At 34.1% G+C, this 14,563-nt stretch overlaps 1 protein-coding gene across 1 annotated transcript; it reads right to left on the bottom strand.

Annotated features, from left to right (window-relative positions):
* Positions 1–922: 922 nt before the first annotated feature.
* On the bottom strand, positions 923–4,332 carry LOC149542090 (cysteine protease XCP2-like). The gene is made up of 5 exons (XM_089796159.1): positions 3,635–4,332; positions 2,808–3,040; positions 2,315–2,455; positions 1,750–2,214; positions 923–1,220 (listed from the first exon to the last, which is right to left on the bottom strand). Exons 1-5 carry the CDS (start codon positions 4,083–4,085, stop codon positions 1,134–1,136), a joined length of 1,377 nt encoding a protein of 458 aa, XP_089652285.1. The 5' UTR covers positions 4,086–4,332; the 3' UTR covers positions 923–1,133.
* Between the last annotated feature and the right edge of the window lie 10,231 nt (positions 4,333–14,563).

The following is a 14,563-nucleotide window of genomic DNA, read 5'->3' as shown; positions in this document are numbered from 1 at the left end:
TATTGCTTCCGCTACTATGTGTTTGATGTGTATGCTATTCATTCTTACTTAAAAAAAAAAAAAAATGTTTAGCAAACTTAGTGAAACTTTAGGTTAATTCTTTTGGATCCCTTGGCGTGGCGTTACACCAACAAGCCTAGGATTCCAAAATTGGTAAGTAAAATTGAAGACTCATTAATCTACACATGAGGCGATTGCACTAATATGAAGCATTGTCTAAGACTTATTCAAGTTGAATAACTAGAACTGAGTGTTTTTGGCACCTCTCTTAAATTCCATTCACCTTCTTGATTCGAAGAGCCCCTTTAAAGAGGAAACCCCTTACCTAACTAGAACTGAGTGTTTTTGGCACCTCTCTTAAAATCTATTCACCTTCTTGATTCGAAGAGCCCCTTTCAAAGAGGAAACCCCTTCCCTAATTTGATACTTAAGTGTGCCTTAACACTTGCATACAAAGAAGAAGATTAATCTACAATCTCCATTTTACCAAAGATCTCCTAGTTTAGGGATACAAGAATACATCCGCATTCCCCATTAGAAAAAATTCCCACACAAATCCCACAACCATAGGCACATAAACCCCAACCAAAGGCACATACAAACCAAAGTTGAAAAAAATGCAAATAAGCACAAAAACCCCAAACAAAAAATGCAAATAAGCACAAAAAAATACAATAAGAATACACACACACATATATATTTTCTTTTATAATTATTTTACCTTTCAATTTTTTTAAATTATTAATGTTTATTTTGTTGACTTTATATACCAATAATTTTTTTTAAGAAATATTAATCTAAAAATCCTAATATTTTATCTATATTTTTAATCTCAGATATATGTATTTAATATAATGACTAATAAAATCTTTTCCACAAATATTCAGTTAATTATAAACAACACAGAAACTTTCAAAATCTATTTACACTAAAAAACGGTAGAAATCTAGTTATTAAATTGAAGATAGTGTGGGTCGCCTAGAGATGAACTTAAAATTTATGAAGCTAAGACAAGTCAGTCCTGTAAAATGGATCATCAACAAGTTTAATAATAAAATAATAAATAACATCTGTCTCCCCCCTGTTTCCTCCTTTGAAAACTCTTATAGAATTCAAGTATTCAGTAAATAATTTTACTGTATAGCCTGTCCTGCAAACTGGGGTTGTATTACAGCAGGAATCATAGACGTCATCATCACACCAAATGCATCCTTGGGGCTCTGTCAATCCGAGCAACAATGTCATTAGTGTGAGTTCTCCAGTACAAAACTTTTTCTTATTGAAATGTATTCAGTCAAAGAGAGTGCTACTTTTGGATTCTGTTGTGTTCAAGATTTCATTCTCTTTTTGGATTTTATTGTGTTCAAGATTTTTGCATTACATTCGTTTTATGATTCCTTTCACACTCTTTATTTTAGACCACAGACTGTAATCCGAAATGTTGATGCAAAATTTTTGAACACAGTTAAATCAATAAACAATATTCTCTTTGAAGATAGTAATTTTAAAAATTGTTAGCTGTGTTTTCTGGGAAGGTGTTTCTATTTTTGCATCAATATTTCGGATCACACTCTGTGTTCCTGACGATGGATCGCTGAGTGTAATCCGAAACATTGATACAAAAATAAAAGCACAATCTACCTAGGAAACACAACAAATAACATTCTCTTTGTATAATGAATTATAGAAATCTCTTTACCAATGATGTATTAGTCAAACATATTAACCATAAATTCATTCATCCATTACCTTGAGACAGCTACCAGCTTTAAGGTCACAGATGGGGCTATCCTGTGGGCAGCAGTGTTTATTATCAGCACAAAAAACAGCAGAAGGCACTGGGCAACATCCCCACATGAAGCAGGTGCCACCAATTGGGTACATACAGCAGCAGGTTGTTCCTGATGTACAAGAATATGTCTCATCACAGATTGATGGTGAAGGAGGAGGTGGAGATGGAGATGGTGGTGGTGGAGATGGGGAAGGCTTGGGGGGATGTGGTGCAGACTTAACAGGGAATGAAGCCATCTTGTAAAGACCACACATTCCCTCCTTCCTGCCACTTCCTCTTTGCAGTCTGATATATCCATCTTCTCCCCAGTGAGGACCCCATGAATTTTTTACAATTATGTAGTCCTTGCCATTTTCACTGCCATACCCAACAGCTGCAACTCCATGATCCAAGTTGCTTCCACAGGGTCCTGAGAATACACCCTTCAATAAGACAAGCCCACATGAAATTCTTAATTATATAGATAGTAGGAAATTGGAATAGAGTAGAGATAATCATGATACAAAAACATCATATCCTTACCCCCTTGTAAAACTGAAAGGCTCTTCCTGAGGCCTGGATTGCCACACTAAGGGGCTGGTTTGCTAAAGCTTTCAGAAGCGATTCTTCATTATTTTGAGGCACGTCTTCATAATCCTCAATTGAAACAATATTGGATTTCATCTGTAACAAGTATAGTGGATGACTTAAACATCACACACAATTCTTCATTCCTAAAGTGTTTAATATAGTGACATATATAGGTTCAATATAATATTTGAAATGAATCCTCAGAGAAAAAATATGCAATCTATGAGGTGAGTAGAGGTAACCCTGTATGATTCTCTAGGCTATTTGGACCCAAAGATCATATGAAAGTTGCATAGATCAATGTTCCAATAAGTTTGGGTGAAGAACTAAATTCACTACGCTTTGTGTTGAATGTCTCGGCCAAATGTGTATATCCGTTCAATAACTTACAGGTCTAAAAAGTGGGTTTTATCAGGAACTGGGAAAGGGGGTGGGAAGAACATACCTTTTTGGTATTACAGCTAGTTTTGGCACCCTTGTAAGGATAATCTGATTCTTCATCAATGCCACCATTGGAAATGATGAAGGAGAAGGCACTATCCATAATTCCTCCCTTGCAACCTTGGTTAGAGTTGTCACAATCCACAAGCTCTTGCTCAGACAGGGATACCAGATTGCCAGTCATGATCTTATTGATGCCTTCCACGGAAGCAACTGTGGAGAAAGCCCAACAACTCCCTGAAAAAAATGCAAGACCCACACAAAAACCAATCCTATTCAAAAACTCATTAGAAAAAAATTCTATCTCCATTTTATCATTTTACACTGATTTAGAGAACCAGTACTGCAATAACCATGCAGAGGCCTAGACTGCAATAGAAGATGTGAATAAAGACATAAAACAATGCAGAAGACTATGCTGCACTTATTTAAGTCCCCTGCATTATCATTGTCAAGGACTACATATGTCAGCTCAATATTCTCAGGATTCAATACGAAGGTTGAAATATTGCGAGATCTTAATTCTATCAATTTTTCATAATTCATAAGTGCATCATTTAGCTGGTTTTGGATTCGATTGTGTGTATTGTTCTGATTACACTTCCGAAATCATTATCAGGATGGTAGAGAGTGCGAGAAGATTTACAATCATCAACTTACAATTATACATCTGAAAATTTATCATTTGATGATGGAATGTGGAGTGTGCTCGAAACGTTAATACACATTTATACACACCATCAAATCCAAAAAAGGCTACTAATATGATCAGCTCATAAATCTTATCTAATAAATATTGTAATAAGTTCTTCATTAGACAAGTTGACTCACCACATGAGCCTTGATTCTTCACTCCAGTCACTGCACCCTGCTTCCTCCAATCCACAGACGGGGGCATGTCACCAACATGTTCATACCTAAATGGCTCACCATGACCTCGAATTCGGTTGGACATATCAGGTCTTGTTCCTAGGAATGCAGATTTGAATTCGTGATGGCTCAAATCAACAAATTCATTAAGACCGAGCCAATAGCTTAAATTCTGCTGGTTAACTCCATGTATGAATCTCAAATTGTCCATGAAAATCTCAAATCTCTGTTGCTTCTCTTCTATAGTGCTATAGGCCTTGTTGTAATATACAAGCCATGATTCATAGAGCTCTAACTTTCTGTCCTCATTAATGGCATCTCGAGGAGACCATCCGAAGCCCTCTGCAGATGCCAAGGAGATAAATACCAAGCAGTACAAGAGGAAGAGATTAGGAAAATTGGTGCCACCCATTTGGAAGAACTTTGATCAATTGGTATGATTCAACTCAAATTAGACTTTAATTTCTTAAGTTTGCAATGAATCGTTATGAGAAGCTCATGTGGGTTGTCATAAATGAGAAATCCAAACTCAAAACATCAAAAACTAAGCCCAAGCTTGATGGAGGCTTTCCCAAGAGAGAGCTTTATAAGATATGCGCCCAGTGGTGATTGCTCGGCCAACAAAAATACAGAATTTTGTTTTAAATTAAGCTGCGTTTCCATATTTTTAATCAGAAGAAAGGTAGAAGTACAGCAAAGGCATAGAGAAGACTTCAAACGTACTTCCTCTAGGTGACACCATTCTCTTAAAAATCAATAATTGTTTGGCTTTGAAGGAAAGGGTTATGAACCAGAGTGGCAAACATACATTAAAATTAGGGGACCTAAGAGCTGAAAAGAGTGAATTTCCTTGTAACAAAATAGCCTCTACGAAGCATGATGGGTCTGATAACCACTACCATAATTACTTTTTCTTGGGTGTAACTTCAATAATTAAATTAATCATTGGAAAGGGTTCCATGATGAATGGTTCATAGATATAATGTTTGCTGACGGTTCTACAAATGGAGTAGCAAGATGAGTGGGTTTAACTTTGAAAGAAAATTCATATTTAAGTACACTTGAGTTCGAGAAGTATCAGAATAGGTGACCTCTCAGAAAGGCCCAATCCTTTATGTATATGAACATCACCTAGATGCAATGAGTGCAAGTGTACCATGCATTCTCATGAGAGGTGGGTTCTTGTGAACCACTACCATTGAAACATGGGTTAGACTATTTGCCTTGAGAATTACACTTTCGAAATCTTGATAGCAATACCATAATTAAATTAATCAACAAAACATTCTTTGTCAAATATATAAACTTTAGGTTAATAATAGTATCTTTCATGGTTATGACATCCCTTTATGTCATATTTTTAATAATCGCATTAACTATGCTAATTTCCTATAGAATATTCAGATCGTCTAGATCTACTCTTATACCTCAAGAATTTATTTGTAATGTCTTTGTGTACATATTTTTTTGGGAAAACTAAGGCCGAGTAATTCATTCCTTCTCCTCTTATATGAGCTCTTTGATCTTGCTTTTAAAATACAACTATTCGATAAAATTTAAACCAATTATAATAGAATGACACCAAACACATTCCAATCAATTGTTAGTCCCATGATAATATTTGTAGACAACACATAACACACTACGTAGGGACTATATCATTCTAATATATCATGTGCTTAAATAGTGATTAGCTCAAGTATGCAACACCTATACACTATATGGCTAACTATCTCTCGTGTCACATATATATGGCTAACTATCTCTCGTGTCACATATATATGGGTAATTAACTCATATACCTTTCAAGTACAAATGGAGGTTAGCTCATTCATGCATTACCTATACATAGAGTGACCATCTCATACACACATCATATATATACATATGATAGCTTATATATGTACATACATAATGTGACAATCTCAAGTACCCCACACATACACAATGTGAGTAACTTAGACATCACATGTTAACATGGAGATCATCCAACTTAAAAGAATGTTGAGAAATATACAAATTCAATACCAAAGGTTGTGAAATTTAATCTCTATCCAAAAAAATAATCAAATGAAAGACAAGACTTGGACAACTACAACATGAAAATCTTAAACTTATATGCAAATCTAAAAATTAAATCATCTTAATGTAGAAAATTTTGATTAGATCCTTCTAGACATTCACATGATGGGAATACAATATTAAATAATTGTATTCACAATCCATCTTAATTGTATCTCCCTTTATGAATATATTATAAATAATACTAGTGTGAATAAATAGTACAAAATATTTTCCCAATACACCCTAAGAATCTTAGGACACTTTCCAAGGATGTTGGAACTATGTTGTAAGATTTACAAGATATATGGGAGCTTAATCCTAACAAAAACGTGATACTCGATTCTCTAACACATAAGCCCTTAAGTATATCTTAGTCACACAAATAAACTTGCAATACCCCATAATATACTATGGGATTTATCCTTTTTCAAAATCCATCGTTTCTATGATTAAAATAAAGCATTACATACTATTATAACTACATGCATAATAAATGAGGTTATTTTTACACAAGTGTATAGTGATTGACACATGCACAGAGACCAATTATACATAAGAAGTGGATGAAACTAGACTATATGCATGTTGTAATAGCCTAATTGACTAATACACCTTGCCTTTAATTACATCCAAACTAGAAAAGGAATGTCAAAGCATCTCATGCCACTCTAGGGATTTCATCTTCTATCTTTTCTTTAGTTTACTACCAAATTTAAAGACAACAAAGCGTCCTATACCACTTTTCACGATCACTATAAAATATATACATGTAACATGCACTCTACCACTTTTCATGATCACTAGCAAAGGTATACATGTAACATACAACACATAAGACCATCGATAAGAGTTATTTGATTTACTAAACCTTTGAAGGCAATGTATCCTAATATCTATCACTTCCATGCCACTAGTGAAAATTAATCCAACCTAGTATAGGATAGCTCTGGACATCTTTAATTTGTATGGTGTAATGTAGGGAAACGAGGTTCACTAGCTTGTGTGGGCAAACTAGGAAGCTTAGGCTTGTTTCCACTTTAATTAACTCTGAGAAGAATGATCCACTTTTCTCAATGATTCATAAGAACAAGGTGGATTCAATAATCCTTTTTGGGGAGTGAAAAATGAATGAAGAAGCTAGGTGAAAATGAGAAGAAACTATGACAATTCGACCCATATAAGAAAACAAAAAACTAAGAAACAAATTTCAGTAGAAGATCTTGGAAGTATAAACTATAACTAATCTGCAATAAAAAATTCAGACAAAAGTAGAGGGGCTCAGTTGGTTGGGGTGACGTATAAACTATGATTGATCTGCGATCAAAATTTCAGGCAAAAGTGTAGAGACTCAGTTGGTTGGGGTTCTTGTTGAAGCCTTCCTTCCTTCATGTTTTTTCAGCATGTTTGTTCTATCTCTTTTTGGAGAGTAGTTTTTCCCACTGGATTTTCTCCTTTGTCTCCGAATTACAAAGATTTCCTTGTTTTGGGTACCTGATCAGGCCTTGTTGCTGGGACCCATTTTCCTGCTTTCATTGGTAAGCCAGGTTAGCTTACCTCCCGAGCTTCTGTAATGCCCCGCCAAGGGATCCAAAAGAAATAACCTAAAGTTTTACTAAGTTTGCCGACATTTTTTTTAAACAAGAAGAATAACATACACATCAAACACATAGTAGCAGAAGCAATAACATACAATCAACTAAAAACATACATAACATGTTACATTCCTTAAGGATCTCATGATGTTGAATCACATTTAATTTTAATTAATACTAAGTCTAAAAAATACCACATCCACATGAAGGAATAATTATAAGTCTAAAGTTCATTCAAATAATATATATTTGTTCTGAATGCCACTTGGCAATAAAATTTAGAATGCTCAATCATCCACTGTACATGTCACAGGGTATGAAAGGCTAAAAGAATATACATTTATAAAAATAGATTACATCATCCCTTTGGGATCCATGATACAAAGTACAAAACAATAGATGAAACCATCCATCATAAAGATATAACTATCCATCATAAAGGTACAACCATCCATCATAATACACAGAGATAGAATGAAATGAAATGCAAACAAGGAACTCCAGCCATGGTAGTAACAAATAGATCTCAATGGTAAGAGTAAAAAGCACTACCACCTGACCGTGTGGTAACTCAAAAAGGCTCACTCCCACCGCGTTAAGGAGATAGTCTCAAGTCCCAAACAGGATATCAATCCAAATATCAAAAGTACTCTCTAAGTCTAGGAAATCCTAAAAGCAATCTAAGTCAAAGGTTCCAAGATAAGTTGACATATAATCCCAGAGGCACACAAAGACACGCAGGAAACCTATTATGTAAGTGGGCAAGTGTTATCGCACGAATCATGCTAGAGTTACCCTGGCAGTCTCTTAAGACCTCGGCCCCCTAGTGATCCCTATGCGGCCACTAGTATCCTCTTGTTCTGACAAGGCATACTATGGATGCAAGGTCGCAACCAAGTGTTCTCTCTACTCCCATCCTAGTCTGTACTAGCACTCGAGGCATGGGTGAGAACATACAAAGACTCTTATTAGGTTCATTTTAATCTTCATTTAGTGTAATGTTTTCACTTATTAAACAACTTACAATGGATTACCTTGGGAACCACTTAGGACCTTGGCCCCCATTGCAAGCCACTTCCTGACACTACATGTAGATAACCTACCCTAGGCTCATAAAAGTATAAATCAAGAATCATATAAATTCACCTTAGCCCTATACAAGCGACTGGAAAGCATCAAAAGATAATCATAGTAACACATTAGTTCTCCACGAGCAGCTGAAAAGCATCCCAAAATAATACTGATTGAAGACTCCAAAATGGTCAAGTCAATTATGTCATAACATGACATCATCAAGAACAAATCATTCAAAACATCTTAGTCCTATCAAAGTGACTGGAAACCAATCAAATATAACTGATCGATGACTCATAAATGGTTAAGTCAAGTAAGTCATACATTCACCTTAATGTCACACAAGATCATTGGAAAGCAATAATGAACAGTAAATGTAAACATATCATAGAGCACACCATCACATTACCATGGTTGGGTTAAAAAAAAATCGAGATCAATCATCATAACATCACAATCACATAACCCCCAAGCCTTTAGTAACATCCTAAAACTGGTCGACACTAAGTCAAAACTCGAAAACCCCAAACATAGGCAACATATAGATAACAAAGTGTAAATTTCATATTTTGGTTTATTTTGAAAACACATGGTTGGGTTAAATGTAAGCTTTCAATTTTCGTTTTAGTATAAGTTTTCGAGTAGATAAAATTCAAAATTTACCCTTGCAATTAAACCCATTCTCGTTCTTATAATTAGAAAATCATATCATGACTTAAAAGTAATAATAATCATTTATTAAATTATTAAATAATAATAATTGATTATTAAATAAAAATAATCCCAATTTCATTAATAATCAATTTTTTTAATAATAAATATTATTAACATATTAAATGATATTTATCATTAATTCAAACTAGTTCCAATATCCATTTACATTACTAAATTAATAATTAATAATTATTTAATAATCATTAATTAATTAATAATCAACAACTATTAACAAAATTCTTTTATAAATTATATATATATATATATATAAATTATTAATTAATTTTAATAATTAATAATTAAAACTTTGAATTAAATTCTTTTAATAAATAATATTTACTAATTCATTAATTAACTAAATAATTAATAATAAAATAATTAATTAAAAATCAATTAATATCAAATTAAATTAAAATTAAAATATTAAAAAAAAATGATTTGCAAAAATTTAATTGCGATTTGAAATCGTAGTCCCTTTAAAAGGGACGGCCACTTAGCGGCCCATTGCCCAAGGGTGGCTACTGCCTTGGTAGTCACAAGAGAGTGGGGTAAAACCCCCCTCTAAATTATATATATATTTTTTATATTTTAAATAATTTTTTTAAAAAAGACAATAACCTCCCCATAATTTTAAAAAAAAAATATATATATATTTTTAATAATATTTACAATATTAGTTTGATAGGAAAAATATGTTTAACCATTCAAATTTCTAATTAAAAAATTTCTTTTTATTTCAAACTCTTCCTGAATAAAAATACTAAATTCTTAAATCTATAGAATGGGGTTTTTTGATTACTTTTCTAATCTCCACGTATATAGAAGGTATTGACATGCACTCAATAATTACAAAATTGAAATGTTCAAGGATTCATCGCAGAGAAATTCAAATTCACAATCCACAGGCACCAAGAAGACAGGAAAGCAAATTGTGTAATTAAATTGTGCGAATAATCACAAGCATCTACTTAGACACTGATGCTAATCACTACACCCAAGAAGATTGAAGAGTAATCCCTCCTCACAAAACTTCCTCCTTTTCAAAAATTCTTTCCTTCTTCCAAAATTCGCGGTCTTTCCCTAAAACTTCTGTCCCTTGAAAATGAACCCTCAATTGGTGATATGGAGTTCTCTCCCAAAAATTGGGGCACTAATTGTGCGTTCACCCGAGAGAACTCCCTGCTCACCCAACTTCAACTCTAATTTAACTTTTCTTAATCTTTTCTTTATCTTCTCCATGCACGTTAAATGAATTATTAAATAATTTTATTTACTTTTCGCTTGACTTTTTTTTAGAATAAATTATTAATTTCCAATCTCATGCGCACTTTATGCAATTAAAATATCTTTATTAAATTCACTTGTTTTATCTTTTTAATTAATTTCTTATAGTTTAATCTCATGCATACATCATGCAAACTAATTTTTTTTAATAAATTAATATATTTTCACTTTTAAATTTATTTTTGAAACTTAATCGATAAAATATCTATTAACTTAAATAATAAAAATATTTAACATTTATTTAAAAATGAACTCTAAATATATTATTATTAAATTAAATAAATATTATCATGTTCTAAATTTATTCTTGTAACTTTTATTTTCAAATTTAATTCTTTTTTTTTGATTTAATTAACTTTCCAATTAATTAAATATAATTAAGTATTAAATATAATCGATATTAAAATATCATAATAATTTTCCCTTAAATTAAATCATTAATTTAATCTTTTAATTAGACTTAATTAATAGAAAATTCACCAAAGACTCATAAAACAAAATACGAAAACCCATCATAGTAAAACACATACAAAATCAAACTAAAGGGTTATAATCACGAATTAATGTCATTCGACACATTCTAAGGGTACTCAACTCAAATATTTGTCCTAATTATCTAGGACAAATGGCTTAAAGGTTTAGGATTTGGACTTAAGAATTTATCTCCCTTCTCTTACCATTAAGATAATGCAATAGGGTACACTCATCCTAGCAATTCAGGGAAGTCGATACCGGTACTTGCAATCTGCATAAAATCTATGCATGTACAAACACAATATTCTAAGCTAAATAGGCAATGGCAGGAAGTGGTGCATTGTTTAGATCCTGACTAGCAGGTGACTACGACTCCCTTCCTTAACCACATCAGAAATGCCATACATAAAGAAAACATATAGGCACACCATACACATGCAGTATGGGGTAAGTATCCATAAGAAGACACATAATAATCCATCTAACTAATCATCATCAATTACTGAAATCACTAAATAATCATCATGCATACATGAAATATAGAGTACCAAGTAATCTCATCATATGAGAAACTAAATGTAAAACAATATTTGATAATCTCAAAACAATACTACTAGTAATCAAGCATAAAATTGGCCTAAAAGAGTTCGGCAATAATAGCAAAAATGTAAACTAGGGGCAAGCACTACAACTTTGCTTAAGGGGGGGTGTTAGAGTAATTATTTGTTTATGCTTATTAATTAGATCACTTTGACTTAATTAATTAAGTTATCTATTACTCTAGTTTACTTAAGCTATCTCTTAGGTGCATATAATTAATATTTTATATTAATTATAATGCACAACCTAGTTTTTTTTCCCTTTTTAGGGTTTTGTTCACCTTTAAGGTTGAACTCTTGTAATTATTTTTTTTTTACATCTTTGAATACATTTTTGCTCTCACTCCACTAAGATTTCCAAGCTTCGCTTTTTTCCTCTTTGGTCTCTTTTCAACAACAGGTTATTTTGCATGCAAGTGTTCTTGGCGAACTATGAAGTTGGTTTTCTCAACTCCTACATGGTATCAGAGCATCCCTGCTGCTACTTGGTTTGGAAATCTTAAAGCTGTGATTCGAAGATAGAAAACCCAACTTTTTCATGGTTGTTTTTCTTCAATCTAGAGGAGGCACTTTTTTCTGGTGCACTTTGGGCAAAAATGGATGCTGTCATTGTGCTCAGAAGGCTTGGCATAGTCAAAATCGATATAAAATTCGTCAATTTTGGCTACAGTAGCGTCTGGGAATTTTTTTTCCTTCCCTAGGTCGTATGACTCAAAAAATGAGGAAAAAAATTCAAAAAAAGCATTTAAAAAGTGGTTTTGGTCGTGCAATCGCTGTGCCACCCACACGCCACCCACACATTGCCTACGCTCGACCCGCACCCTGCTCCCATTGGCACACCATCGCAGCCTAGCTCATGCCTCGTCGCCTCCAGTGCGCAACCATCCCATTGCTGCCACTCGGTTGTTGCCTCTGCTAGCCAGTCACCGTCACCGGTGCTGATGTTAGCAACTCGGTGGTGACATCATCTTTCTGGCACCGCCAACTTTTTCTGGTGCCCTGCACTTTTAATGGTGACCAATTTTTTTTTCGAGTAGACAGTCTCTTGACGGTCATATGAATGCCAATTTTTTTCCCGTTCCTATATTTTTCTAGAGAGCTCATTATTTGGAGAAGCAATTGGTTTTTCGACCATATCTTTTGCATACGGTGTCCATTTTCAAAAAACAAAATATCGCCAAAAAGCTTTTTTTGAGTTAGAGATGATGATGCTAGTTCTGTTTGATGATTTGGCCATTTGAGCTCCTATTTTTGGCATCAAAGTAGAGGCTTCAGTTTCCTACCTCTCTGCATCTGGCGTCCATGTTTTCTTCTAGGTTTTTGTGCTTTCCTTAGTTGTTTCTTTAGTTTACGAGGGATATATTTATACATTGTGAGGGGGTGCATTTTCCATTTTGCAATTTAATTCAAAAATGACCCTTCTACTTATGTCTTCTTCTCTTAATGTTGAACACCGCAGTGGCTTGGTTGATGATCTGAAGAACGGATCTAGGCTAATTGCAGCATTGAATGCTTAAATAAAATCAAATTTTAGCGAAGTCTTATTACATGCATACATAACTGAAATTATGCATTAAAACTAAAGAATTTAAGGTGAAATAAATAGAATTGAGAGAGAAGGAGATAGAGAGTGCAAACAAAGTTTGATTTCGGAGTTCGCCACAAACGTGACTACGTCTCCGGGTCGGCTCCAATAGAGTATGACCGATCCGATTAATCTCCAGAAATCAATTACAAATTATGCACCAAGACTTATTCCCTTAAACACATCAGCATAACATGCCCTCGACGTGTAGAATAGTCTTCAAAAATCTCTTAAACATTCTCCTGTTCTCACCACCTGAATTGAAAAAACTACCACCATCTCCACTCTCACCTCACACCCCCTTTTATACATAAAATTTTACTCAATTTGGTTCATAACCAAATTATTTACAAAATATTCCTTATCTCTCCATAATATTTTAAAATCTCCCCTAATCTTTATTTTAGCCCTTTTATTCATTATTTACGAGCTTTTGTTGTTACAAAGGATTAATAAGGGAAATTAGTTTTAACAAATAACCTCATTTTGAATAAGGTTGGCGGGTTGGATAATGTTCAAATCAAACGAGTGCCAATTAAATATCAAGCGCGACCAATAGCGCACCGGTGGCAAATGATTTTGGTGGGCCGACGGTTACGGTTTCAAAGCCCACCGCCGGCATTTTATAACTAATTCTTAGCGCCGATAAGATAAAACTAACCGCCACCCAAGTAAAATAAGGAGCCACGTGTTTGGCGGAACGGTTAGGCACTATGTTTGGCTCCCGCAAGTTGGGGGTTCGAATCCTCCAACAAACAAGATTTTGTTTGATTTTAATCAAATCAACCGAAGTATGAAAGAGAGGCCATGTGGCGCAACCTTATTCGCCATGGAGATGATGTGATACATGCTGACTAATGCATTCAATGTGACTATATATTCCACATGGCATGCCACGATTGGTCCACTTCAGGCTTGTACGAATTGCTGATGTCATCATTTTACCCTCAAGTCAACCAAACTTTAAATGTTTGTAACTTGAACATACAATGTCGTATTTCGACGAAACGAACACCGTCGGAACCGTCTCGACGAGCTCTTTGTAATGACATAGGGTCCATCAATTTTTGAGACAATTATTTTTTTGCCTTTTGGACACTTTGTGATCCTAGTTTGACCCAACTTTGACCAAGCGTAACTTGCACGAACGGACTCCTTTTTGCTCCGTTCAAGTTGCGTTGGAATCAGGACGTCGAGATCTTTTTGATGGTGCAAATTTTGGAGAGAAATGAGATACTTCAATTTTCACTAAAATTGTCCACCGGATCAGGCCTCCCCACTGAAGACCTTTTGGACCTCCAAAAGTGACATTTATTCTAACATAAAGTGAGGACTTGGCCTCCCCACTTGTCCTATATCATCTGTACATCTGAATACTTGGCTCACAAGAACAATGAAGACTGCAACAACATTGTTGATCATAAACATTATTCTATCACTTCCATAAGCATCTACATCAATTGTCGTAGCCACTAACCAAAAAACATTGACTAGCATCAAGCTG

Source organism: Cupressus sempervirens, chromosome 8 (assembly GCF_028749045.1).
Source record: "Cupressus sempervirens isolate cs-2001-9-10 chromosome 8, ASM2874904v1, whole genome shotgun sequence".
Taxonomy (NCBI): Eukaryota; Viridiplantae; Streptophyta; class Pinopsida; order Cupressales; family Cupressaceae; genus Cupressus; species Cupressus sempervirens.
The sequence above is the reverse complement of the archived record's forward strand: the minus strand, read 5'-3'. Positions and strand labels throughout refer to the sequence as shown.